The following is a 26,316-nucleotide window of genomic DNA, read 5'->3' on the forward strand; positions in this document are numbered from 1 at the left end:
GGAGATGGCTTGTTTAGGGAGACACCTGCATGGGAGAGGACACACACCCTTGCCCGCAGCCCTTCCTTGGGCTGGCAGCTGGGAAGGAAGTAGTCAGGAGAGGATTTAAAATCTATATTTCAGTGTTCGCTGGCCAGTTCCCACCCTCAGCCCCACCCCACCCCCACCCCCCCTGCAGTGGAGAGGCGGTCCTAGCTACCACTCTAGCCATCCCTGAGTGCAGCCTCTCTCCAGCCCGGATGTCTGAAAGGAGCATCTTTCTTCAAGGGTCTGGTGCGAAGACAAAGTCGAGGGCCTGGCGTTCGGCCCCAGCCACGTTGGGATGCCAGAGGTCCACGATGAAGACCACTCGAGGCCCATCTTCGGGAGAGCCTAGGGCACATGGGGGTGGAGACAGCAGAGCAGCTGACATTAAGTACTTACAGGCCAGAGCACTTACCAAATACTCAGAAAGGCAGACACTACGCAAATACGTGCCAGACACTGTTCTATTAGCTCTTAATCATCAAAACAAACTAGGAGATGTACCATAAGCATTCCCATTTTATACAAGGTAACTGAGGCACAGAGGTTAAGTAACTTGCCTGACGTCACACTGCTAGTAAGTGCCAGAGGGAGAACAGGAACCCAGGTGGTCCAGGTCGAGGTTCTGGTGCTACGAACCACTTGGCTGTGAACCTACATTAACTTATTTAATCCTTACAGTCACCTGACAAAGAAGGGGGTTGCCCCGTTTTCCAGGTGATTGGAGAAGTCATGTGACTTGTTCAAGGTCATGCAACTGGGAAATAGTGGTGTAGGACAGGAAGCCAGCTGGGTCCAATTCTGCAGCCTCTATAGTCTAATCCCATTCACTCTTCAGTCCCTCATCCCTTCTGGCAGAATGGGAACCCCATTACCATTATGAGCCACTGTGTGTAGGAAGGAGTCATCCACCAGGAGACAGTGTCCCTCAGCCCAGCACTGGGGCTCGCCCCCGACCACCAGCTCACAACCAGGGGGAATCTTCAGGCCTGTAGAAAGAGGTGCAGACCTCCAGATTCCTGCCTCCGTTGAAGAGGCCCACCCCCTTAAGTCAAAAAGCAGAATCTGAGAATCTTACATGCCAGGTTCTATGGTTTTATGACCACCTGATGCAAAGAGCTGACTCACTGGAAAAGACCCTGATGCTGGGAAAGATTAAGGCAAAAGAAGAAGGGGGTGGCAGAGGATGAGATGGTTAGATAGCATCACCAGCTATCTAACATGAATTTGAGCAAACTCTGGGAGATAGTGAAAGACAGGGGAGCCTGGCAGGCTGCAGTCTGTGGGCTGGCAAAGAGTCAGACATGACTTAGCGACTGGGCAACACAATAAATGGTGTCCCCTAGCTCTCTGGAAGGTGACCCATGTAAAATTACAATACAGGAGTGGATGAGAGGAAATGCCAAGAGACAAGAAACACAGTGCAAAGCGCAATCTGTTCTGTTTCAGAGAAAAGGGAAAGCTTCCTAAAGGAACGAACCTCCCTTTCTGGGCTTCTGTCAATTTAACTCAAGAACCCTCTCTGTGTTAGGTCCTCTCTCCCCAAAAAGTATGAAGCAAAGGGCTCCATCCTGCCGAGGACCACACAGTGGGGTGCAGAAAACTGAGGAGCCAACTCAAATAATGGGGAATAGGAAGACATCCCAGAGGAGGTGTGACATTTGAAAGTGTGAGTTGTGAAGGCTAATTAGGAGTTTTCCAGGAGGTGATAAAGGGGGAAAGACATCCTAGGTTAAGAGCATGCACGTGGCATCTGCCAGGACCAGCCAGAAGGCCTTCATAATTTAGGGCATGGTGGAAGGGAAGGGGAAGAAGGGAACAGGTGGGAGAAGAGGAGAGAAAAGAGCTGAACTTGATCCAGGTCTCTTCAAAGCCAGTGTGCTTTAAAGTATAGAACACATTGAACTGGTAGCACAGGAGATGACTGTAGGCAAAACAAGGTCATGGCATTAAATAACATCAATCAGAAAATGAGGGGTTTTTTTTCTCCATTTTCTTTCAACCTTTAAAACATTGAAATCTCAGTTTGATGCTACCATAACTTTAACACCCAAACTAACATTGCTGCTTTTCATTTTTTTATTTTGGACTGCACCATGTGGCTTGTGGAATCTTGGTTCCTTGACTAGGGATCGAACCCAGGCCCTCAGCAGTGAAAACACAAAGTCCCTGGTGACTCAGTGGTAAAGATTCTGCCTGCCAATGCAGGAGTTGCGGGTTCTACCCCTGAGTTGGAAAGATTCCCTGGAGAAGGAAACAGCAACCCACTCCAGTATTCTTACCTGGGAAATCCCATTGACAGAAGAGCCTGGCAGGCTACCGTCCATGAGGTCTCAAAAGAATCGGACACAACTTAGCAACATTTACAACCACTAGACTGCTGGGGAATTCCCAACATTGCTCCTTTTTAAAGGAGGAGAATGTAGGCTTCAGTCTCAGACTAGAATATTTTGCTAGAAGTTTTCAACCTTTTTTTTTTTTTTTAAAGTTTAAACTTGTCTTATGAATAACTTCTATTTAGGGCAAGTAATACTGATCATCATTGTTCTATAAAGATGCCTTCTAATAAGTAAACAAAACATGGAGGGGAGTCAATATGAAGAAACAGGACAGGTGGTAAATGACTGTGGGAACCTTGTGAAGATGGCTTTCTGATCACTGAAGCGCGGGAAATGCTGCTGTGGGCAACAGGGAGTCATGGAAGATTTCTGAGAAGAAAGGCACGATCAGAATCACAGTGTAGAAAGCTATGATGGCAGAGAAGAGAGTCTGGAGGGGAAATCGTGGAGGCAAGGAGGTGGTCTGGAAGCAGCATCCACTTACCCAGATGACATCTGACGCGGGCATTGGTGGGCCCACAGCGGCCCTCGAGCCGGGCGCCAGGCAGGAGGACGGAGAAACCAGCATTGCCAAAGGTGTTGGCACTCATAAAGCTTCGCAGCCCCCTCAGTGCCCGATAGGCCCCCGGGCACCGGCGGCAGTTGCTGGGTTGGCAGCGGCCTGCTTGGTACAGCAGGAGCTGGTAGCACCCAGGGGCTAGGGGTGGGGACCAGCCCCGAGGCGGAGGAGTCGTCCCTGAGAAGTCCCAACTCACAGCCCCAAAGTCCCGTAGGATAGCAGGGAAGCTGCTCTCCAGGAGCTCCACATCATGCCGCTGGGCCTCCCGGGGCACAAAGGGGGCAGAGGGCAGGTCTGGCAGGAAAAGCAGGCCTGGGCGCTGGATGCCCAGGACCCCTGGCCCTCCCCCTGGGCTGGGGCCACCCTGAGCTGCCCGCCTCACCCTACCCATCCCTGCCCAAGAGTAGCGCCTGGCATAGGCCCGAAGGCGACGGCTCACTAGGCCTTCCGTCCTGGGTCCTTCTCCGGGCTCTCCAGAGCAGCCTGGACTTGGCCTGCCGGCTTCAGAGCACCCTCCAGGCCTACCACCGACAGCCCCAGCCCGACTTCCAGCCCCCAGGGCCTGCATGTCTTGGGAGCCCAGGCGGTAGCAATACCAGAGGAAAAGGGAAGTTAGGGCTCCAAGGAGCAGGGTAAGGGCAGAAGAGGCCAGAGGCAATGGCCATGCAGGCATGATGGGCAGGGAGGCCCTGGCCAAGAGGCCTGGGGCATCCTCCAGACCCCAGTTCCCCTGTTCCCCCAGTTCTCCACCGGTTCCCTCCATGGCTGCTCCCTGGTTACCTCCTGCGCTGTTTCCTCGCCACATTCCTACTCTTGATTCTCTCTCCTGAGGTCCTGTTGACACCTTGTACCTCCTCCTTTCTCCCTCCCTTCGTGTACCTCTAACCCTTCTTTTCTCTCCTTCTACCTCTCTGTCTCTTCTCTACTTCTTTCTCCTTCCAACTCTCTCCTCTTTCTATTTTGCCTGTTTCCTCCTCTTCTTTCTCCTTCCGGCAGTTTCCTCTCTCCGGTCAGTCTCCCCTTTCTCCCTTTCTCCTTTCTTCTCTCCTCCTCCACCACCGCTCCCACCGCACCCTTTTCGCTCTCTCTTTTCCTCCCCCTGCCCGCTTTCCTTCCAGCTTCCCCAGACAGCACTTCCTACCCCACTTGGACCCGCAGGCCGGGGAAGGGAACGCAATCAGCCGTCCTCTGCAGCGACTTCTCTCTCCTTCCTCCCCTTTCTCTCCTGTCTGCCCTCGCTTCTCATTCGACCCGACCCACGGCTTCTCTCTCTCTCCCGCTACCCCCTCCCCACCTCTCTCCCACTCGCTCCTTTCTTGGCTCCCACTCACCCTGACGTCACCCCTCCCCACAGTCCTCTCAGCTTGGCGACCCCCGCCCTCGCCCAGTGGCCACCGCAACTCAGCCGGGTTGGGGTCGGGGGGCTGGGGGGGGGTCCGTCTCCGGATTTGCCTCCCCCGGCCCCTACGGGGCGCCACGTGGGGCGCCGGGGGCACAGCGCCAACCTCCAGCGCCCCGCAATGCGAAAAGAAAGGGCGGGGCCTGAGAGGGGTGTGGCAAGCTAAGGGGCGGGGCGAGGGCGAGGACTGATCGACAAGGCCGGCGCTCGCGGACTGCGGACAGGGTTGCTGCGGCCTGTCGGTGGGTCAGCCGATCCCCAGACCAGTCAGCCTGTGACTCCACCTCCCCCTTCGCCTTCCCGAGAGCCAGCCCCAGGCCGGAGCCAGATTGATACTGAAGGTGGCCGCAGCCAATCGGCCGCCGCGCCGCGGGCCAGGCCAGCTCGGGCGGGGCCGAGAAGAGCTGTCCTTTCTGGTGGTGCTGAAAAGGGCGCTCAGGAGGCCTCGTGTGAGGAGGTCAGGAGAAAAAAAAAAAAAAAAAGTTGAAGCCGCCAGGCAGCTGGCTGGGGTCCTGTTGTACGTTAGAAGCGGGGGTCTCCCCTCCCCAGGTCCCACCCTGTCACCCCTTAGACTTCTCACAAACGTAGGAATCTGTCATTCTTCTGAAGGAAGGGAAAGCCCATTCCACATGAGCTCCTCTGAAAGGGTCTGGAAGTAAGCTGGGGGCATACTGGGAGGCTGAGCAAGCGCGAATCCAGCTACGCTGCCCCCCTGGGCATCCAAGGAAGAGAAGATTCAGCTTTCAAATGTGCTGGAATGGTTGGGGGAGGGGGTATAATTACTGCTGGGACCAGAGTTTCCTTCGCTTCCCCTAGGGGCCGCGGGAGTGAGGATTACGACCCTGGCTCATGTGGTCCCTCCTTCCTCCATCTGCATTTCCTCCTCCTCCCTCCCCCCACAGCCCCCAAATAAATCCCAGGCCCCTCCCTTCGCCCGTCCCCAGGATCTGACGTGGGCTCGACACCTTTCTCAGCTTCTCCCTCCCGCAGCTCCAGTGCCCGAGCCTCAGCTCTCCAGGTTCTGCAATCCCCTCTCCTCCCCTCCCCACCAAGCCCCATTAGAGCACAGCAGGGACCCTCCCTATTTTCGACCCCACCCTAGGTTCCCGGGACCTGTTTTGCCTCGACCCACTCCCCCAGCTTAGAATCCAGCCAACCCGGGGGACCCAGGCGCCTGAGCCAGAGGGTAACCCAGGCGACCCGGCTCCTTCGCCCTTCTCGGCCCCACCCCCTGCAGCCGGAGCCGCGCCCCCTCTCCCACACACTCGACAGCAGAGGACACAAGAGATTGGGCAAAGAGGGGTGGGCTCCAGGCGACCCCCTACCTAGTTCTGCCTCTCCATCCCAAAGGGCAGAAAAATTGTCTCCCTTACTAACTGCTAGTAGGGGGTAAAAATTAACAAGAAAGATAAAAGGAGACGGAGGAAAGGTGGCAGCTAGATTATTTAGGAGAGTCGCAGAGGAGAGAAATTGGTGTGAGTCGCCATGGGGACTCCCAGGGCCCAGCATCCGCCGCCTCCCCAGCTGCTGTTCCTGTTTCTGCTGAGCTGTCCCTGGATTCAGGGTAAGGACATGGGTGCTTGGCGGTGGGCCCCCGGGAAGGTCCCCCTTGCGGGGGGGGTGTTCTATACCTTTCTTTCTCAGAACATCCTGCGTCTTCTGAGCTCCTGGGGGAGGGGAGGGACACAGCAGACGGACGTAGTAGGGGGGCAAGCCAGGGCTTTCTGGCTTGCACCTGGAGCCCCTAACCCCGTATATTGAGGAGTTGGGAAACGAATGGGGGGAGCTTTTAGCGGCGTCTCAGGGGTTAAATCCAGGAAGAAGGGCTGGGGAAGTTGCGGGTGTGGGGGCTGTCTGCGGAGGCGGCAGAAGCAGGCAGGGTACCTGGGTGGGAGATGGAGGTGATGGGAGAGATGCCAGGCACTGCACACACAAACATTCTTGGACGTATGGACAAAGACAGATGAACAGAGGCAGTGCCAGATATTTACTCCCCCACTCTGACCCTCCAGCCAGACTCCAGTGAAGGGGGCAGAGACTGCAGAGAATGAGAGGGAAGGGGGGGGGGGGTTGTTGCGCGGAGAGAGAGAACCACACTGCAGACAGAAACCAAGAGAGAAAGCTAAGCACTGCAGAAGCAAGGGCTGGGAGGTGCTGCCAGACCCTCCGCAGAGCCCCGGGGTTGCGGGGAGCACCTCTGAGGGAAAAATGAAGGTAGCAACCCGCCGCTTCTCCGCCCTGCTGGCGCTGTCCAAGGTGCTTACTGAGGGCCCACACGGCCTAGGGGGAAAGGGAAAAAGAAAGGGCTAAGGGGTGTGATGGGCAGCGGGGAGCCCCTCCTCCAGTCTTGGCTCTCAGCCCAGTCTGGGACCCTCCGAGCTCCTGCTGGCCCAGCTGACTGGGGAGGAAGAGCTCTGGAAAAGATCTTTCTGGAGAAGGAAGGCGCGTGGGGCAGTGGAAGAGCTCAGACAATTTCATCTCCTAGGTCTGCCCCTGAAGGAGGAGGAGGCATTGCCGGAGCCTGGAAGTGAGACCCCCACAGTAGCCTCTGAGGCCTTGGCAGAGCTGCTCCATGGGGCCCTGCTGAGGAAGGGTCCAGAGATGGGCTACCTGCCGGGTGAGGCCCCCAGAGTGGCAGAAGCTCAGAGGCAGAGGGAGGGACATTAACTCAGGGAGATGGGCAACCAGGCCAGTAAAATTCAGAGAGAGACAGAGAGATGGTTCGAGAGAATCAAAACTGGACATAGACAGACAGCCAGAATGATCAAGAAACAGAGCCAGATGGAAAAGCAGACAATCAAAGAGAAAGACAGATGGAAACTCAGAGAACCAGAATCAGAGATAGAGTGGAAAAGAAACACAGAGAGAGAAGAGCAAGGATTAGTAGATTTAGAATCATAAAATCAGAGAGGGGCGAGAATATTAAACAGAGATCAAGAGTTCTAGAGAGTGCAAAAGAAAAAGAGGAAAAAGAAAGGGGTAACCAGGAGAGGGAGCCAGATCTGAATGGAGAGACAGAGATGCTCGATGAGACTGTCAGAGTGGAAGGGCCTGGACAGAAGAAAAAGGGTGGAGGGCAGGCAGGCTGTGGAAAGCTTGAGAGGCGGTGGGAAGCTGGGGTGGGGAAGGGAGAGGTGGGGGATCTGTGCCTTGTGGGGGAAGTCTTTTGGTCTCAATGGGGAACTCTCAGTTTCCCTGAGCCCTGCTCCCCAACCAAGGCCCACCAATTTGCTCCTGTTCCCTGACTTCCCTTGCCCTGTCCCAGGATCTGATCCAGACCCCACACTAGCAACCCCTCCAGTCGGCCAGACTCTTGCAGCACCCTTTCTGCCTCGGGCCACTGAGCCGGGCACAGGGCCTCTGACAACCGCCGTAACCCCTAAAGGGGGTAGGGGGGCAGGCCCCACCGCGCCAGAGCTGCTGACCCCGCCCCCAGGAACTACAGCCCCGCCCCTTCCCGGTCCCGCCTCCCCAGGCCCACCCCTGGGGCCCGAGGGAGGAGAAGAGGAGACCACGACCACCATTATCACCACGACAACTGTTACCACAACAGTGACCAGCCCAGGTGAGGCGATTGAAGGGGGATGTGGGAGAGGAGCAGGGCGTGGATAGGGGAGAGGCTGCTGCGTACGTGTGGAAGAAGGGATCCAGATAGGAGAGGGTCTTCTGCTTAAGAGTAATCATAAAGGCTAGCATTGATCTATGCTTATTATGTACCAGCGCCGTTCTAGGTTTTTATCTATTATGACAGTTGGGGAAGGGAGTTCTGGGTGCCAGTGAGAGAGTAAGCATTGGGTTAAGATATGAAGGGTGCAGGGGAGAGGATGGATGGGGACCCCCCAGAGTTGCTTGGCTGGGAGGGCACAAATGCAGAGATTCTCTCAGTCCCAGCGCTTCTGTCTCTTTAGTTCTGTGTAATAACAACATCTCCGAAGGCGAAGGGCATGTGGAATCCCCAGATTTAGGGAGCGCAGCCAGCCGCACCTTGGGGCTCCTGGACTGCACATACAGTATCCATGTCTATCCTGGCTACGGCATTGAGATCCAGGTAACTGCATTAAGCATCCTATTGTGAAACCTCCCAACCCTTTCCTCTGGGCCCAGGGGTGTGCATAGGTTTGGCCTAAGAACCAGAGGACTTGTTTTCTCTGATGAGCCTGGTTTCTGAGGCTCTCACAAACTCTCCTAGAGTTCTACAACTTGGCCAGTGTCACTGTGATGTTACATACAGGGAAAAGGGTGGGGGGCTTAGGAGGTTACCACCCTGGCTGACTTGCCCTGGCGGGTGTGGATCTGGCTTCTTTAGGTACAGATGCTGAACCTGTCTCGGGAGGAGGAACTTCTGGTGCTGGCTGGTGGGGGATCTCCAGGTCTGGCCCCCCGACTCCTGGCTAACTCCTCCATGCTGGGTGAAGGACAGGTCCTTCGGAGTCCCACCAACCGGCTGCTCCTGCACTTCCAGAGCCCACGGGTCCCCAGGGGTGCTGGCTTCAGGATCCACTATCAGGGTGAGGAGTTCGGGGTCCTGGTGGAAAGGCAGGGGCCACACTGGGCTCAGGGGACATCTCACAGGCCTGCTAAGCTCAGGGTGATGTCAAAGCCTTTTCCTATTGACTAGGATGGTGAGGGGCAGAATCCTCAGAGGAGACCTTCTTATTGTTTAGTTGCTAAATTGTGTCTGACTCTTTTGAGACTCCATGGACTGTAGCCTGCCAGGCTCCTCTGTCCATGGGACTTTCCAGGCAAGAATACTGAAGTGGGTTACCATTTCCTCCTCCAGAGGATCTTCCCGATGCTGGGATCAAACCCACATCTCCTGCATTGACAGGAGGGTTCTTTACCAGGAGCCACAAGGGAAGCCCCAGAAGAGACCTATACACACTTATCTCACACACAGATCTGTGACTGGGTGTGCGCCCATCCAAGGGACAGTTCATCCATTCCCTCAACAAATCTTTATCCAGTGCCCACTTCATACTGGCCCTGGGTTATCCTTGGAGAGAAGACTAAACAAGCCAAATGTAAAAGAAACTCAGAATCTAGGTAGGGAGATGGGCACATAATCAAGATGATTATAATCCAGTGAGATAAGGACCCCAATCCCTATGATGGAAGAACTATGGGCAAAATGTCAAAGGGACCTAAATTTCCTCTGTAAGGAATATAGGAACACCTCCTTGGAGGAGGTGATGACTAAGCTGACACCTGAAGTGAGTTAACTAGGGAAAGGGTGGGAGGGACAGAAAGAGAAAGGCAGATGTCTAGATGGATGAAAAAACATATCCCAAGACCCAGAGAGGAGAAAAAAAATTGTGACATCCTCTGCCCCCTGCCAGAGGAGTTGAGGTCACTCAGCATGGAATATAGAATTGTCCTGTGTGACCTGGGGTGAGTTACTTAATCTTTCTGGACTGCATCATCTTAACTAAAAAATGGGGATGATGATACTTACCTCATCACATTATTAGGAAGATCAGATGAATCGATACAAGTGCTTAACACTGTCTGGTGCCCAGAGAGGGCTCAAAAATGTTGATTATTGCTATTACAGGAAAAATCCAGAAAGTGGTGGGGAAGTAGGCGAAAAGACTAGACTAGGAGGTAGGTCAGATTTGGATCACAAAGGGCCTTACCAGCTTCAGTGAGGAGTTCTCAGACTACATTATCCTTACAGGGGAGGAGGAGCCACTTCGAAATATTTTGAGCAAGATAGTGACAGCCTCAGATTTGTGACCTAAAAAGATCCTGCTGACTTCCGGGGGAGTGGACAGGAAAGAAGGGGACATGTTTGCGCATGCTTGCATTCTGCAGCACCCTCCCACAGACAGCCTACACACACGTGTTCATCCATATTTGCCTGTGTGTATGGAAACCTTCCCACGATGCAAATGCATGTTCTACCATATATGCGTGCATGAGGCCAGGGGCCCAGCCCACGATCCTTTTCTGGACATTGCTGCCATCTCCAAAGTCCCTTCCTTGGCTCAGAAACAGAGAGGGTATTGTGTCCCTTCATGTCATCTCATCGCTTTGCTGCCCCCTTGTGAGCTCAGCAGACCCTGGATCCCTTGTGACTTTATCCAGGACACAGGCAACCCATATCCCTTCCTCACACCCTGTCCTGCGATCTTTCTTCTGGACCTGCCGCACAGGGTCAGGTGTGCAAGGTGGAGTCAGCAAACCTTCCTGTAGAGAGACCAGTGAGTCGGGGTACATGTAGTTGGGGGTCAGGGCCTGGTTGTTGGGGAGCAAGGGCAGGCCTCAAGGGCCCAGGGCTGAGGGCTAGGCCTCAGATATTGCAAAACGGCTCCCCACTGGCTCCTTTAAGCAGCCACATCCCTAGTGCATTGAAAATAGGACTCGTTAGGCTAAATGGAACATCTGGGGAAGCAGGGCTACTGTGTAAATGAGCCTTCATGACCTGCCTCAGTCTTCCTTGTTCTGCAGCTTCTCCTGGCCCCTTTGGGACTGAGGCCCTGTTTAAGCCCTTGCCAGTCTCCACTAACTGGGCCTTCTGATCCACAGGGTCCCCATTAGCTTCTCTGGATGGTCAAAGGCTCCATCACCCCTCACCCCAGGGCCAACCAATGTTCCCATTTACAAAACCCTTCCACCAACTCTCCTTTCCTCCCCTTCTCACAGCAGCCCTGGGAGTGGCCATCGTCAACTCTGTCTCTGAGAGGAAGGCAAAGCCTCAAAGCTTACAAGCATGGTTTGGCCACTAGCAAATGCATTGCAGAGTCAGAAGTCAGACCCCCAAGTCCCTGACCCCCAGTCATTTATTAACTGAGGCTGAGGGGCAAATAACTAACATTTTCTGAGGACTTTCTGGTTCCAGGTGCTTGGTGTGTTTATTTTCTTTAAGGCCAATCCTCAATTATAGAATTGTTATTGTCATCTACAGATGAAAGGCCCAAGAGGCAAAGTCATGTGTTCGAGGACATACAGCAAATAAGTTGTGCAGCTGGAATTGGAGCTTAGGTCTGCCCACCTCTAAATTCAGTGCTCTTTGCTCTGCTCCACATTGACTCTTGGTGGCATCAATTGATCAGCAAGGCTAGGTTTTTAGGAGACAAAATAAAAACGGTTTGGTTCAGTCTCACAGTGGCAATGGGCAGGCATTAATGTGATGATAAAATTATGCATGTGGATTCTGTATAGACCAAAAAAAAAAAAGCTAACTTTATTGGTAAGGGGAGTGGGGGGTCAGGAAAACTTCCTGGAGGAGGTGGTACTTCACTTATTCCTTGAAAGTTGAGGAAAAGTGAGACGAGAGCCTTGCAGGTAGAGGAAATTATGTTAAAAATACATGGAATTGGGACCATAAGGAGCCACAAAACTATTTCGTGTAGGATATATGGGTCGTGGGTACTGAGAACTGAAGATGGATGGGCCGGGCTAGACCCAGCTGTGGAAGGGGTTTTCAAGCCCCTTCGATCTAAAGTATTCAGGCTTGAGTCTGTCGGTCATAGGGAGCCATCACAGAAGCTAAAGTTTATTCAAATCACAGTGTTTGGGTTTTTTTTGGGGGGGGAGCGTTTTGTTTTGGCCACTGTGTGACTTGCAGGATCCCCTACCAAGTACTGAACCCTGGCCCAGCAGTGAAATTGCCAAGCCCTAAGGATGCTGAAAGCTCGGCTTCTCTGTACACCAGTCCTGAATCGAATCTCAGAGACAGAGTTTGGGGTGATGTAGAAAAGAAGAGCTTTGTTACTTTGCCAGGCAAAGGGGCCCAGAGCTGGCTAATGACCTCAAAACCATGTATCCCAACTTAGAGAAAATAATGAGAAGTGTTATAGTAATTGTTCAAAGGGGGCATGATCAGCTCGTGGATATTCTTCTGATGGGTTGGTGGTGAGGTCAGTAGAAGTCGGCATCATCAACCTTCAGGTCCATGTGGTCTGAAATCTATAAACTTGTGGGCAGCACACCATCGTTAATTTTTGTTAGCTTCTCCCACCTGGCAAGGGTTTTCAGTAGCTACAAAATAGCTCAAAGATTTTGTTGTGTGTATCCATTGATGGGGAAATAGGAACTTGTCCCATGGGTGCACTATTGTTTCTCTTTTTTTAAGAAAATATTTATTTATTTGGCTGCTTTGGGTTTTATTAATATTTCTAGCACTGGGGATCTTTGTTGCCACATGTGGGATCCAGTTCCCTGACTAGGGATCAAACACGGGCCCCTGCATTGGAAGATCAGAGTCTTGGCCACTGGGCCACCAGGGAAGTCCCACTATTGTTTCTCTTGACTCTCCCTGGTCTCAGAATCCCCTCCCTTACCTAATTAATAGCTTCTTGAATCTGCCCATTAGAACTCAGGGAAGGTCATAGAGGGTGAATGAAGGCTGCTTCCTATAACCACATAAATGGGGGACACAGAAAGGCTTTGTGCTCAGAAGCCCCACAGGGCCCTGCTCAGTATCACTAACCACTGGACCACCAGGGAATGCCCAAATCCTATGATCTACAAGGTTGTATTTGTGTCGATCTTAGTAGACTATGAACTCCTGAAGGCAAGGTTTTAGTCTGTTTCACCTCTGGCCCTCGGACCCAGCCAAGGAAATGCTTGCTGAATTTTGAAAGAGGGAGAGACTAGGTCTCTAACAGAATCACTCAGGACTGGAGAGTCAGAAAAAGCAAATGCCTAGACAAGCTGGACACTCTGCTGACCACAGCCTGCCCCTCCTATAAGACCCAGCTTTGAGGTACTTCCTCCAGGAAGCACCCTTGCCAGCTTTTAAAAATTACTACACTTTATTTTATTTTATTTATTTGGCTGCATCAGGTGTTAGTTGCTGCAGCACACGTGATGTTGTGATGTTCGCTGACTCACACAGGATATTTTGTTGCAGTACACAGGCTCTCTAGTTGCAGTGGCGTGTAGGATCTTAGTTCCCTGCCCAGGGATGGAACCGGCTTCCCCTGCATTGCACAATGGATTCTTAACCACTGGACCACCAGGGAAGTCCCCAGGAAGCCTTTCTTGATGAGCTCTGCTTAAGCAGACATACAGAGCTCTGTCAGGATCAAGTTCACAGTCCATCATTGATTACCAATGCACTTTCTATTTACTTGTTTTATCTCATATGACTGCAAGAATTTTAGGAGGTGTTCAAAAAAAGACCACAAGCAATAAAATTAAATAGAATAAGTAACAAAAAAAATTGGCACCAGGTAATGCTTATTGAATTTGGGGAAAAAAAAGAAAAGAATGTGGGTGGAAATTCCCTGGTGGTCCAGTGGTTAGGACTCTGTGCTGTGTCTGCTGAGGGCCTGGGTTCAATCCCTAGTTGGGGAACTAGGATCCCACAGGCTGAGCAGCACGACTGGAAAAAAAAGAATGTGGATGGAAAAGCCACTGTTACTGGGAGCAAGTCTCACTCCATCTGGTTCTGAGCTTCCCAGCAGCCAGTGCAAAAAGAGAGATTCCAGAGCTCTCGCCGACAGGAAAGAAGACAACAAACCAGCTCCTTAGGGAAAACAGAGCTTTCCCTAGCACTTCACTTTCTGTGGAGGACTTACTCAGAGGGCACCGAGTGTTAGTCTTTAATGGCAAAATACTTGCTAAAGGAGCTTATTGTGACTCCCTTGGATGAGAGCTGAGGATATAACACCACAGTGCACCTCAGTGGAAGGAAGTCTGTGGGTGTGGAGGGGAGAAAATGATACGAGCCACTTAATAACTCAGAGCCTCAATTTCTACATGTGGAAAGTGGGTCACAGCCTTCCTCCTCAAAAGTGCTGCGTGAACTCATTTTGGAAGCTTGAGCGGGCTCTGCAAATACCGTGTGTTATTATTAGAGCTGGATGGGGTTCAGAGTGGTCAACTGATTTGCCTGAGGTCACACAGCCAATGGGTGCTAGCTAGGGTCCAGAACTTCTCTGAGTCTCAGGTTATCATCTCATCTGTAAAATGGGGGCCCGAGGGGGTAGGTTACAAAGGTTAGGGGACATCAGGGGTGTGGAAATTACTTCCTCATGAGAAAATGTGCCCACGTAAGGACTCCAGCATGGAGCCAGTGTGTGCCCCTGGGGGTGGAGGGTGGAAAGAGGGGAGGAAGTGCTGGGGGCCCAGTGAGAGAGGGTGGCATGGGAAAGTGAGGTCTTCTCTTTCTCTGCCTGATCCAGCCTACCTCTTGAGCTGCGGCTTCCCTCCCCGGCCAGCCCACGGGGACGTGAGTGTGACAGACCTTCACCCTGGAGGCACTGCCACCTTCCACTGTGATTCGGGCTACCAGCTGCAGGGAGAGGAGACCCTCATCTGCCTCAATGGCACCCGGCCAGCCTGGAGCAGTGAGCCCCCCAGCTGTGTGGGTGAGTCTCCTGCTCCTTTCTGTCCCAGGAGCCCAGCTGGAGGGGCCTGTCTTTGGGGATCTCTATCTTTGGGGAGTACCCATTTTGAAGGAATTTTTTATCCAGAAGAGTCCCTATCCTAGGGTCTCCCTCTGGAGCTCTTCACCCTAAGGGTCTCTATCCTTGGCGTCTCCATCCTTGGAGGGTCTCCATCTGGAGAAATCCCACCTGGAGGGTTCCCAGATCTTAGTTCCCCAACTAGGGATTGAACCCATGCCCCTAGCAGTGGAAGCATGGAATCCTAACCACTGGACTGCCTGGGAATTCCTGGAGGGTTCCCACGTGGGGAGTCACCATTCTGGAGTTCCCTGTTTTGGATAACCCTCATCCTAGAGGAAATCACTTTTGGGGTCTGTATCTGGAGGGTCTCTATACTGGAGAGCCTTCATCCTGGGGGCCTATCCTGAGTATTTGCCATCTGAGAGCTTCAGTTTGGGGGCACGTGCATGTGCGTGTGTACTAAGTTGCTTCAGTCATATCCGACTTTGCTTCCCTATGGACTGTAGCCTGCCCAGCTCCTCTGTCCATGGGATTCTCCAGGCAAGAATACTGGAGTGGGTTGCCATGTCCTCCTCCAGGGGATCTTCCCCACCAAGGGATTGAAGCTGCATCTCTTACATCTCCTGCATTGGCAGGCGGGTTTTTTTTGTTTTTTTTTTTGTTTGTTTGTTTTTTTTACCACTAGTGTCACCTGGGGAGAATCCCTCATAACTCCCCACCCCAGGGTGTCCACATTTGGGGAGTGTCCATCCTGGGGTTTGTCTATTCCAGAGCTGGTTCCTTACCTGGGTAGTGACATGGGAAAGTCCTGGGGTGAGCTTGTAGGGCAGAGGTCATCCCAAGGCCGGGGCCCAGGCAGAGGTGTGGGCACAACAGCTCTGAAGATGGGACAAGGACAAGTCACCTTAACCTGCTGTCCCTCTGCCCACAGCATCCTGTGGGGGCACCATCCACAATGCTACTCTTGGCCGCATCGTGTCCCCTGAGCCTGGGGGAGCTGTAGGGCCCAACCTCACCTGCCGCTGGGTCATTGAAGCAGCTGAGGGACGCCGGCTGCACCTGCACTTCGAGAGAGTCTCGCTGGATGAGGACAATGACCGGTGAGGGTCTGAGCCTTGGGTCAGAGGTTCCCACTTCAAGGAAATAGGAAGGCTACCGTGGGGAGGTAGGCAGACTGGGGGCATCCCAGCTGGGATCTATGTCAAATGGAGGTCAGTCCTTCCCCTTTCTTAGGCAGTATAGCTGTGCAAACTGAGACAATCACTTAACCTCTCTCTGCCTCATTTTCATCATCTGTAGAATGGAGATAATAGTAGCTCCCTCTTAATGTTTCTGTGAGGACAAATGAATTAAAAATATGTAAAATTCTTGGAGTGACCAGCACACTGGAAGCACTCTAAATGTGTTTAGCATCATCATCATTATCCTCACTCTTTATCTAATAAACTGGTACTCCAGGTCTGTCATTAGCTGCTATGTGATGCTGGACAGGTTACTTACTCTTTCTGTGCCTCAGTTTTCTCATCGCTAAAATGAGGGATAATAATACTATCTGACTTGAGGGTTCTTGTGAGAATTGAATGAGATAAAATGTGTACAGGCTTAGAAGAGTCCAAGGCATATAGTTAATGTTTGAAAGTAATAGCTATGAAATCAAGCTAGGAGAGCAGGCAAGAGGTGAGGCAGCTTCCAAGAGGACGCCAAACTCCTGACCACCTCTGTCCACCCCAGGTTGATGGTACGCTCAGGGGGCAGTCCCCTCTCACCAGTGATCTATGATTCGGACATGGATGATGTCCCGGAGCGGGGTCTCATCAGTGATGCCCAGTCCCTCTATGTGGAGCTGCTTTCAGAGACACCTGCCAATCCCCTGCTGCTAAGCCTCCGATTTGAAGGTAACAGCCTCCCCCTGGGGCCCCAACTCCCCCACTTTCCCTTCTTCCTGAGGCCCGGGCATGGTCACAAGCACATATTCCATCTCTGCTCATCTCCATGTTTGGATTCCTAAAAACTGACTTGCCTCCCCATCCCCAAGTAACAAAGATTCTGTCTAATTTCCTGAGGTGCCTTTCTACTTAAGCTTCAGGTATGGCTGGATCCAGGTACAGCTGGTCTCAGGTACACAGCCCAGAGACCAATTGCTTTCATCTCTCCTTTCTTTCCTCTTGGCTGGCTTCATTCTTAGGCAGAATCTCAGTCTGTGTACCTAGCAGTTTGAGATTTGCATACCCCCAGCTTTAGTAATTCCATCAGAAAGGGAGAAAGCATACCACTTTTCTAACAGCTTCAGCAAAGATGCCAGGAAAGGCTTTCATTGTCCTGGTTTAGGTCAGATGTCTATGTCTGAGCCAGTCACTGTCAGGTGGTATAATGATTGGCAGACCCACATCACACGTCCATTCCTAGTTGGCCCCAGCTGAACCTCATGGACTGGAAGTGGAGAGGGCATGAGACCCAAAATGAAAATAGGAGTGCTCTCAACAAGAGGAAGACTGGATGCCAGACAGGTAGAAGCAAGGAAGTCAGTGATCATAGGAGGAGTCATTTGAACTGGGACTTACAGGATAGAGAGAATTTTAAAAGACAAAGATTGGAAATGAGCATCTCAGATAAAAGAACAGTGTGAGCAACAGTAGAGAGGTAGAGAAAAGCCTGATATGTATGGGAGTTTCAGAAACAGAGAGGATCTCAAGTGGAGGATTTATGCAAACAGTAGCAGGAAAGAGACAAAGAAAGTGAAATGTACAGAGACGAAAGGGGCTGGTTTCTGATATGAATCAAGGGAGAAAGGGAATTGGCACTGTGCCCTGATGGGTGCATAAGATTTGGACATCACACCTTACCAGATTAAGTAACAGTGAGATAGAACAGTGGATCTGGCAAATAAATTGCATATTAGATTCTGAGACTGCAAAGAGAATTTCTAGGTCTGAGGCCTGCCTCCATAATTGTGGGTCACTACTGCTCCATGGGCTTCAGACTCTTTCTGTATCACAGGCACCTGAATCTTCCCTGAGTCTTTGCAGCTAAGATATGATCAGATGGGTAAAAACTAAAATGCTCTACAAATGTTCATGTTCACTGCCTTAGCCAAAAATTAAATAAGTAGCTTTTTGTGTTTGCCTCACTTTTGGACTCCAGCCACAGTATGGATTATCAGGGATGATCAGAAGTCAACTGTTATTTTTGAAGAGTGAGCACACCTACATGAGCCAAGTCTCCAAAGGCACCCTTTCCCCCTCAGTCCATTGCAGCTTCCAGAGTCAAGCATCTCTGGCTGGGAATCAAGGAATCTGGGCTTAAGAAGGTCTGGTTCAGCCACTGCCCAACCTGTGACATGGGGCAAATGGCTTTTTGTCTGTGGACCTGGTATCCTCATCTATAGAATAGTGGCTGGGACTTGACCGGTCTCAGCCTCTGTCTAGAGGCCAAGGAGCTAACATAAATGTGCTAATGAGGAATGTTAAGGTTTTGGGGAAAATGGAGTGTGAAAGCTAAACCCAAGGGCATTCAATTTTAAATAACCCACTGGGGGGCCAAACCACACTGGAATTCAGCCCAGTTCCCCAGTCTGAGATCCCTAGAGCCCTGTCCTATTATATGTGTGTGTGCGTATTTTTTTAAAGTATTTATTTATTGGCTACATGGTATGTGGGATCTTAGTTCCCTGACCAGGGATTGAACCTGCACCCCTTGCATTGGAAGCACAGAGTTTTAACCACCAGACTGCCAGGGAAGTCCCTGTCCTAATGTTTACTTCCTTCCTGTGACTGACTCTTCTCTAGCCTTTGAGGAAGATCGCTGCTTTGCCCCCTTCCTGGCACATGGCAACGTCACCACCACGGACCCTGAGTACCGCCCAGGGGCACTGGCCACCTTCTCGTGCCTCCCAGGATATGCCCTGGAGCCCCCTGGCCCCCCCAATGTCATTGAATGTGTGGATCCTACAGAACCCCACTGGAATGACACGGAGCCAGCCTGCAAGGGTGAGCCCTCCACTGCCCTAGACTTCCTTCAGTCCACAGGCTACCTCCTGAGCTGGGGAACCTGGGAAAGGAGAACCTAGGAAACTCAGGCCTTGGATCAATCCCTGTCCTTTTCAGAGGCTCAGCTCAGTTTTCTTAGCTAAGTAGTTGGTGGGCCTGTTACAGATTTCAGGGATCATAACACAGATATCTCCAAGAGCTAGGGCTGGAGTTGGGCTAAGTCAGAGACTGGGTGGTGATGCATCGGCTGATGAGTGGGCGGGGTGAGTTAAGAGTGGGGCTGGGGATTTGACACAACAGGACTGAGCGTGGCAAGAATCAGGTGGGTAATAGATAACAGAAGTCCGGGAGGAGGTATAGTGCACAGAGTTGGGAGTGGTGAGAATGGTGGTGAAGTGGAGACTGCATGCCCACCTGGATCCTGAATCTGACACCGTTTCTCCCCTAGCCATGTGTGGAGGGGAGCTGTCAGAGCCAGCTGGTGTGGTCCTCTCTCCGGATTGGCCCCAAAGCTATAGCCCTGGCCAAGACTGTGTGTGGGGTCTGCATGTCCAGGAAGAAAAACGCATCTTGCTCCAAGTTGAGATGTACGTTTGGGTACCACAGAGGGTGTGATGGGTGTGGGCTCAGCCAAGTGTGGTATAACAATGCACTGCCCTGCTTTCTCAGCCCAGCTGTCTTGAACTTTTTCACATGATTTGGTGGATATATGTTCAGATGAAAGAGGTGTATAAGGATTCAGGATGGGGGTGTGGGACATCAAGTAGACCTAGGGACAAATCATGTATTGGTTAGACAACCTTGGAGAAGCAAATGGGGTAATGCAGCCTTCCTCAGGGGCTATTGTGAAAAGGGAGCTCTGGCCTGGAGTCTCACTGTTTGACTGTTTCCGAGGCCACCTGTGGAGTGATTTCCCGGGACCCAGGCATCTGTTGCATCAGCAGCAGCACAAAAGATGAGTATAGGTGTGGGGGAAATCCAGTGAGCTCATTTGATTTGAGGTGGTCATGTGCCTGGACCAAACTAGAGTGGGCATAGCTCAAAAAGCAGGTACTCAGGCAGGGCCTAGAATTGGGCGGGGTGGTAATGAGCATGGCCTGTGGTTGGTCAGAGCTGGAGTTGAGCCTGACCAATCACAGGCTTTTGGAGTTGAGCATCACCTGGTGATAGTAGAAGGGACTGGGGAGTAGAAGGCGTTAGCAGTGAGCAGGGTTGGGGACTGGGAAGCAGAAATCAGGAGAAGCCAATGGAACCTGGAGCGGCTAGCATGGAGAAGCCCATAATTGATCCAAACCTGAGGCATGGGATAGGCGACTGGAGAGTAGGTAAGGTTAGTAATGAACCGAGCTAGGATTGGGCAGAACTGGATGGGAGGGGCTGATCATAATCCATCCCCCACTCTGCAGCTTGAATGTGCGCGAAGGGGATATGCTGACGCTGTTCGATGGGGACGGTCCCAGTGCCCGAGTCCTGGCCCAGCTGCGAGGGCCTCAACCGCGCCGCCGCCTCCTCTCCTCTGGGTCCGACCTCACGCTGCAGTTCCAGGCACCGCCCGGACCCCCCAACCCGGGCCTGGGCCAGGGTTTCGTGTTGCACTTCAAAGGTACGAAGGCCTAGGGTCCCGAGATGGTCAGAGGTCCCGCAGGTCAGAGAGGCCCCCGAAGCTGGAAGGGCGCCCTGAGTCACAGGACAGCCTCCAAACTCTCTGTCTGTCCCCTGCAGAAGTCCCGAGGAACGACACGTGCCCCGAGCTGCCGCCTCCGGAGTGGGGCTGGAGGACGGCCTCCCACGGGGACCTGATCCGGGGCACAGTGCTTACTTATCAGTGCGAGCCTGGTTATGAGCTGCTCGGCTCCGACATTCTCACCTGCCAATGGGACCTGTCCTGGAGCGCAGCGCCGCCCGCCTGCCAAAAGAGTGAGCCCGGGCCCCGCCCCTGCCACTCATGGCCCCGCCCCACCCTCTCGTGGTCCCGCCCCTGTTTTGCCTGGGCTCCACCCCTTCGCTCTAGGTCTTGCCCAGATCTTCTTCAGGCCCTGACCGTATGTCCCTTGGGTATACCACTCCTCAGCTCCTCGGTGTCCCGAAACTGTCCTCTCTGGTCCCCAGTCTCAACTTCCCACGGCTACATCCCTCCATCTTGCGCTGTCCTGGGTCACGACCCTGGGGCCTCTGGGACCCGCCTCATCTTTTCGTGGCCGCGCCCCCACAGTCTCTTGACCCCGCCTCTGCCCCGTCTGAGTTCCACCCCTTACCTGGCCCGACCGATCATCTCTTTTCTTGTTTTAGGCCCTTCTGCAGTCTCTCAGTCCCCATTACGGGGAGCCACTTTGCTGGGGGAGCCACTTTGCTGGGGCCTAAGCTCGTCAGAGAACTTGGTTAATTTTAGTGCAGTCAATAAAGTGCCTTGCTGGGTTGCGGCTGGGGTTGTGCAGAGAGGTTGGGAACCCTACCTACGGAGACAGCTCACAGTCTGAGAGATACTTAACTCAAGATATTACAGTGCTAAGTGCTGGGTGACTTCAGGCAAGGTACTTAACATCTCTGAGTTTTTTCATCTGTGAAGTAGGAATAGGGTGTTGTGAAAAGCAAATGAAAAGTTTTTCACATTAGTACCTGGTGATAGTAAATAGTAAGTACTAGCTGCTATAAGTATGAAGAAGGGCTGTGGGAAGAGAGGGCTGGAGATTTCACAGAGGAGGCGACATTTAAAGGAACTGGGAATGTTTATCTTTTAGAATTGAAAAGAGGGGTGGCATCTTGTCACTTTCACCAAATTTTGGGTAGCCTGTCACCAGGATATGGGGCTGTAGGTCTTTCATCTGGCACCTAGGAGGAATGGTGGGACCAATGAGGATAAGCTTCAGGAAGCCAGATTTGGACTGGACACCAGGAAAGCTTTCTAGTTGACACAGATCCCCTTTCCTGGAAAGATTCACAGGATGTCTAACCTGGAAACCAGATAGGATGGGGCAGGGACAGGAAGAGATGGGAGCGGGGCCCAGAGGGGATAGGGCCTGGCTCAGCTGCCCAAGGTTAAGGAGGGGACCCGCCCCAGGCCTCACACTGAGCCTTCAGCTGAGCTGAGACCCAGGTCTCTGAAACTTAGCCCAGTGCTCCATGGCTGTGACCCTGAACAGTTCCAGCTCTGCCACTTCCTGACTGAGTGACCATAGGCCAGTCATTTGACTGCCTTGAACCTTGAGCCCCAAGGGAGATGACAGTGACCTTGACCCCTCATTAGGGTATATGATAATGTGTTTGTAAAACATTTAGCAGGGTGCCTTGCACAGGTCTGTATGTAAGAAATGGCTTTGCCTGGGACTCTTCTGTAGCATGTCTGTGAACAGATGCCTGCAGGGGCCAGGCAGGCAATATAAGTGAGCAGACTGGGCTGAGAATGAGGGAAGCAGGAGGGCTGGGCCCCTCTTCTGCTGATGATTTACCAGGCAGGGCTGACATAGCAGGCATTTAGCTGGTTTGCTCTGGCTGACTGGTTCAATATTTCAAATTTCACCCCGGGATGGGGGCCCAGGTTGCCCCACACATTTGGTCTTCTGGAAGAAAAGTGTCAGCTCCGCTCAGTCATGTCCGACTCTTTGCGATCTCATGGACAGTAGCCCACTAGGCTCCTCTGTCCGTGGAATTCTCCAGGCAACAATACTGGGATACCTGATATGTAAAGTGCGTTATGCTTTTAGTTTTTCCAATTCCTGCTCTCTTCACCCTGAGGAAGGAGTGGGAGGTGGTGGTAGTGGGGGTGGTCTGCCCGGAGGAGATGGCCCACAGCTCAGGGCTTCCCCAGCTCTCAGCTTCTAGACAATCACTGAAGGCCCCGGCTCCCCCTGACTTTGCCCTCTTGCCAGCAGTCATGACTTGTGCAGACCCGGGTGAGATCACCAATGGGCACCGCACCACCTCGGATGCCGGCTTCCCGGTTGGCTCCCATGTCCAATACCGCTGTCTGCCCGGGTACAGCCTGGAGGGGGCGGCCGTGCTCACCTGCTACAGCCGGGACACGGGCACGCCCAAGTGGAGCGACCGGGTCCCCAAGTGCGCCTGTGAGTCTGGGGACACGCTGGGACAGGTGGCTGGGTGGCCTGTTCACAGCGCAGCTGGCCCATGGCTGTCCTCTTCCCCGCAGTGAAGTACGAGCCGTGCCTGAACCCTGGGGTGCCCGAGAACGGCTACCAGACACTGTACAAGCATCACTACCAGGCCGGCGAGTCTCTGCGCTTCTTCTGCTACGAGGGCTTTGAGCTCATCGGCGAGGTCACCATCACCTGTGTGCCCGGCCACCCCTCCCAGTGGACCAGCCAGCCTCCACTCTGCAAAGGTGCCTGGGCAGACAGGGCAGAAAGGGGCATAGCACTGTCTGGGATGTGACAGGGCGGGGAAAGTCAGGTAGCACATTCGGGACCCTGCTGAGTTCCCCATTCACCTCCCATGGGCTCTCATCCTCAGAGGTAGCTCCACAAGCCCTGGGGAAGTTCAAGGTCATCGACTCATCCTAAGGGAAGTAGGACCAGGGGCTTTGGTTTGGCAGTCCCTTGCCCTCTGGACTGGTCTCAGTTTCCCTATTTTTGACAAATTCTACAGACCTGGTGGGTTTAGACTCCCCAGGGATCTGGAGAAGGAGGACCAAGGCCCTGCCCCCACTGAGGGAAGGATCAAGCTTAGGTTGAGCAGAGGGCAGAGAAACCAGGCTGTCCAACCCAGCCCCACCGGGCTCCCGGCCCTCTCTGCAGCCTCCTTCCCTCCCTGGCTCAGACCCCGTCCCCTCCCCCTCCTCTCCCTGCAGTGGCCTTTGAGGAGCTCCTGGACAACCGAAAACTGGAAGGTCAGTGAGGGCACAGTGGAGACCCAGGCCTGGCCGAGCTGGGAGGGCAAGGCAGAGGCCGGGGGCAGGAGGCCAGGTCCCCGGCGGGGTGAGGGCCCAGGGGTTCAGGGCCCAGGGCAGGAGGCTGGGCGAGCCCAGGGTGGGCCCAGCGCCAGCTCACTGGCCTCTCCTCCTCTCTCTAGTGACCCAGACCACTGACCCATCACGGCAGCTGGAGGGTGGAAACCTCGCCTTGGCCATTCTGCTGCCCCTGGGTTTGGTCATCATCCTCGGCAGTGGCGTTTACATATACTACACCAAGTAAGTACCCGACTCGGGGAGCTGCTGGCCAGGGCAGACGTCCTGCCTGCCTGGCACAGAAGCCTGGGTGAGGGGGGGTTGGGGGCTCACTTCTCGATAAGCCCCTCTATCTCCTTCCTTTCCCAGGCTACAGGGAAAATCCCTCTTCGGCTTCTCGGGCTCCCATTCCTACAGCCCCATCACGGTGGAGTCAGACTTCAGCAATCCACTGTATGAAGCTGGGGTGAGCCTTTCCCCCACCCTAGAGTGCCCCATCCCTCTGCTCCCCCAGGACCCTGTAAGCTTCTCTCAAGGTCTCTGTAATATCAGTCTTGGGAACTGCAAACTCAGCTGCCTACAAAGGCCACATCAGTGAACAAAGCAAGTCAGTGGGCCAATAGGGAGTGGCGGGGACTGTGGCTAATTGGAAAACCTGTACTCCATCCAGTTTGTGGCGGAATTGTTGTTCAGTTGCCAAGTCGTGTCTGACTCTGTGACCTCACAGACTGCAGCATGCCAGGCTTCCCTGTCCTTCACCATCTCCCGGAGTTTGCCCAAGTTCATGTCCATTGAATCAGTGATGCTACCCAACCATCTCATCCTCTGGCAGAAACCTAGGCTCAATTGCCAGATCTTCCAGGTGTCCAAGAAGATCCAGAAATTTCAATTTTTATGTGATTTTAAGATACTGTAGAGTGAACCAAACATATCCATTGGCCAGATTTGGCCCCATTCACACCCCATGGCCGCCAAACTCCCAGTAATCAAGACTCTATCATTTGATAGACAGTGTGTTTTGCTATTTAAAGGCAAATTTTTCTTATACAAGGGGTATTTAAATCAGTTAATTTATTTGGTATTTGACCAAAGAAAAGCCATTTGTTCCTGTGCTGGAAGAAAACAGGCTGTGTTGATCTACATCTGAGACCACACCATTCTATATTAATGGGCAATTTAAGGGAACTTCAAGGGTAAGTTTAGTACCAACGGACTGAGAATTTGACTCCAGCATGAACTGGAACTCCACACTTCTAATGCAGGGGCCATGGGTTCAATCCCTGGTCGGGGAACTAAGATCCTGCACTCTATGGCCAAAAAACTACAAACAAACAAAAAAAAACCGCAGTCTTTCCCCTTCCTTGTGGATACCTCCTCCCATTTTGCTGTCTCGTCCACCTCCATCCCACTCCAGCAGCTGATCCATCTCTCTGTTTCCAGGATACACGGGAGTATGAAGTATCCATCTGAACACTGAGACAAAGGCTGCAGGATCCAGGACGCCCTTCCTCTCCTCATTCTGGGCAGGAAGGTGCACAGGACCTGGTCTCTGGCTTCGTTCCTCCCTGCTGTGTAAATAGTCTCCTGGTCCCACAAGGGGGCTTTGATGGCCCTGGGGACCCTACAGTAAATAAACCAGCATCCTGTGCCCAAAGCCTCCTCTTCTCAGTTGCCAAACAAGGGGCCTGCCCCCTTGACTCGACCTGCTTTTGGACCCTGGGAGGGAAACTCAGTCCCGGTTGCAGCTCCTGGGGCACCTCCAGCCCAGGGCACCCCACAGGGACTGTACCCAAGAGCTCTGCTGTTCCCCTGGCCAGGAAGGCTCTGTCCTTCCCAGTTGCTCTGGCCCCGGCCTAACCTCTAACCCTTGGAGGGTCAGAGGAAGAGGGATGAAGCGGAGAGCTGGGACAAGACCCCTACCCCTTTCCTGCCATGCCTCCCCCCATAGTTTCCCCACCTTTGCTTCTGGATTTTTGTTTTTGAGCAATAAACAGAAAATCACCATTTGTAATTGGGCTGGTGGGGTGTGGGAAGTGGGTCACAGAGCACTGGAGATGGTGATAGTGGTCTCTCTGGAGAAAGGGCTGGGGAGAGAGGAACAATTTAGGGAAAAGATGGAAGTTTAAGTTTGCAAACAGGGCAGTGTTGAAGAGGCTGGCCTGGGATCAAAAAGCCTGGCTTTAGGCTCAGCCTCTGGAGGACCAGCTGGGTCCCCTCCTGGCCTCAGCTATCTCTCTACTGGGCTTGGCATTTCCAGGCTCTTCAGGCTGGGCCATAGCTGGCAGTAGGTGCCTCTCATCTCTGTTTGCATGCATGCATGCTTGCTAAGAGGTTTCAGTTGTGTCTGATTCGTTGCGATCCTATAGACAGTAGTTCGCCAGGCTCCTCTGTCTATAGGATTCTCCATGTAAGAATACTGGAGTGGGTTGCCATGCCCTCCTCCAGAGGATCTTCCCTACCCAGGGATTGAACCTGTGTCCTTTACGTCTCCTGCATTGGCAGGCGGGTTCTTTACCACTAGCCCCACCTGGGAAGCCCACCTCTTACTGTCTGACAGGTGGGAAAGAGCGCTCAATTTGTTTCACGGCCAGTTGACCTAAAAGTCAGCCCCTTCTTGAGAATTCTTGTAATAAACCCAAGTGTACCATTCTTTCCCCCCCCCAATCTTCTTGGCATTTTAAGCATATCTGCTGTTACATGTATACCAAGTATTAGATTTGCAGCCTTTCCTAAACAATGAGCTTGCTTTGTATCCTA

At 52.9% G+C, this 26,316-nt stretch overlaps 2 protein-coding genes across 7 annotated transcripts; one reads left to right on the forward strand and one right to left on the reverse strand.

Annotated features, from left to right (window-relative positions):
- Nucleotides 1–99: 99 nt before the first annotated feature.
- Nucleotides 100–4,562, reverse strand: ASPHD1 (aspartate beta-hydroxylase domain containing 1). The gene is made up of 3 exons (XM_043455823.1): nucleotides 2,848–4,562; nucleotides 900–1,013; nucleotides 100–372 (listed from the first exon to the last, which is right to left on the reverse strand). The coding sequence occupies exons 1-3, from the start codon at nucleotides 3,725–3,727 to the stop codon at nucleotides 263–265; spliced, it is 1,104 nt and encodes a 367-aa protein (XP_043311758.1). The 5' UTR covers nucleotides 3,728–4,562; the 3' UTR covers nucleotides 100–262.
- A 681-nt stretch (nucleotides 4,563–5,243) lies between these two features.
- SEZ6L2 (seizure related 6 homolog like 2) lies at nucleotides 5,244–26,316 on the forward strand. Of its 6 annotated transcripts, none has more exons than XM_043455811.1 (18): nucleotides 5,244–5,885; nucleotides 6,807–6,938; nucleotides 7,587–7,886; nucleotides 8,230–8,369; nucleotides 8,628–8,829; nucleotides 14,452–14,637; nucleotides 15,608–15,776; nucleotides 16,408–16,571; nucleotides 18,462–18,662; nucleotides 19,111–19,249; nucleotides 20,069–20,265; nucleotides 20,385–20,579; nucleotides 22,529–22,723; nucleotides 22,807–22,998; nucleotides 23,464–23,502; nucleotides 23,685–23,802; nucleotides 23,904–24,025; nucleotides 25,000–25,213. In XM_043455811.1, the coding sequence occupies exons 1-17, from the start codon at nucleotides 5,807–5,809 to the stop codon at nucleotides 24,016–24,018; spliced, it is 2,763 nt and encodes a 920-aa protein (XP_043311746.1). In that variant the 5' UTR covers nucleotides 5,244–5,806; the 3' UTR covers nucleotides 24,019–24,025; nucleotides 25,000–25,213. The 6 variants fall into 6 exon arrangements, with proteins under 6 accessions (XP_043311746.1, XP_043311749.1, XP_043311744.1 ...); XM_043455809.1 differs by having other exon boundaries at nucleotides 5,251–5,885; nucleotides 23,929–24,025; nucleotides 25,000–26,316; XM_043455810.1 differs by having other exon boundaries at nucleotides 5,253–5,885; nucleotides 22,532–22,723; nucleotides 23,929–24,025; nucleotides 25,000–26,316.

This window comes from Cervus canadensis, chromosome 32 (assembly GCF_019320065.1).
Source record: "Cervus canadensis isolate Bull #8, Minnesota chromosome 32, ASM1932006v1, whole genome shotgun sequence".
NCBI lineage: Eukaryota > Metazoa > Chordata > Mammalia > Artiodactyla > Cervidae > Cervus > Cervus canadensis.

Bases quoted from the DNA above. Each gene is read 5' to 3' on its own strand.
- ASPHD1 (XM_043455823.1), bottom strand. From the start codon at position 3,727: ATGTGGCGAGGAAACAGCGCAGGAGGTAACCAGGGAGCAGCCATGGAG. The intron at 1,014-2,847 runs GTAAGTGGATGC...CTCTTTCTACAG, and splicing joins CCGCGTCAGATGTCATCTGG to GCCTGAAGATTCCCCCTGGT. The intron at 373-899 runs GTAATGGGGTTC...CATGTGCCCTAG, and splicing joins ACACACAGTGGCTCATAATG to GCTCTCCCGAAGATGGGCCT.
- SEZ6L2 (XM_043455809.1), top strand. From the start codon at position 5,807: ATGGGGACTCCCAGGGCCCAGCATCCGCCGCCTCCCCAGCTGCTGTTC. The intron at 7,887-8,229 runs GTGAGGCGATTG...CTGTCTCTTTAG, and splicing joins CACAACAGTGACCAGCCCAG to TTCTGTGTAATAACAACATC. The intron at 20,580-22,528 runs GTGAGCCCGGGC...CCCTCTTGCCAG, and splicing joins GCCGCCCGCCTGCCAAAAGA to CAGTCATGACTTGTGCAGAC.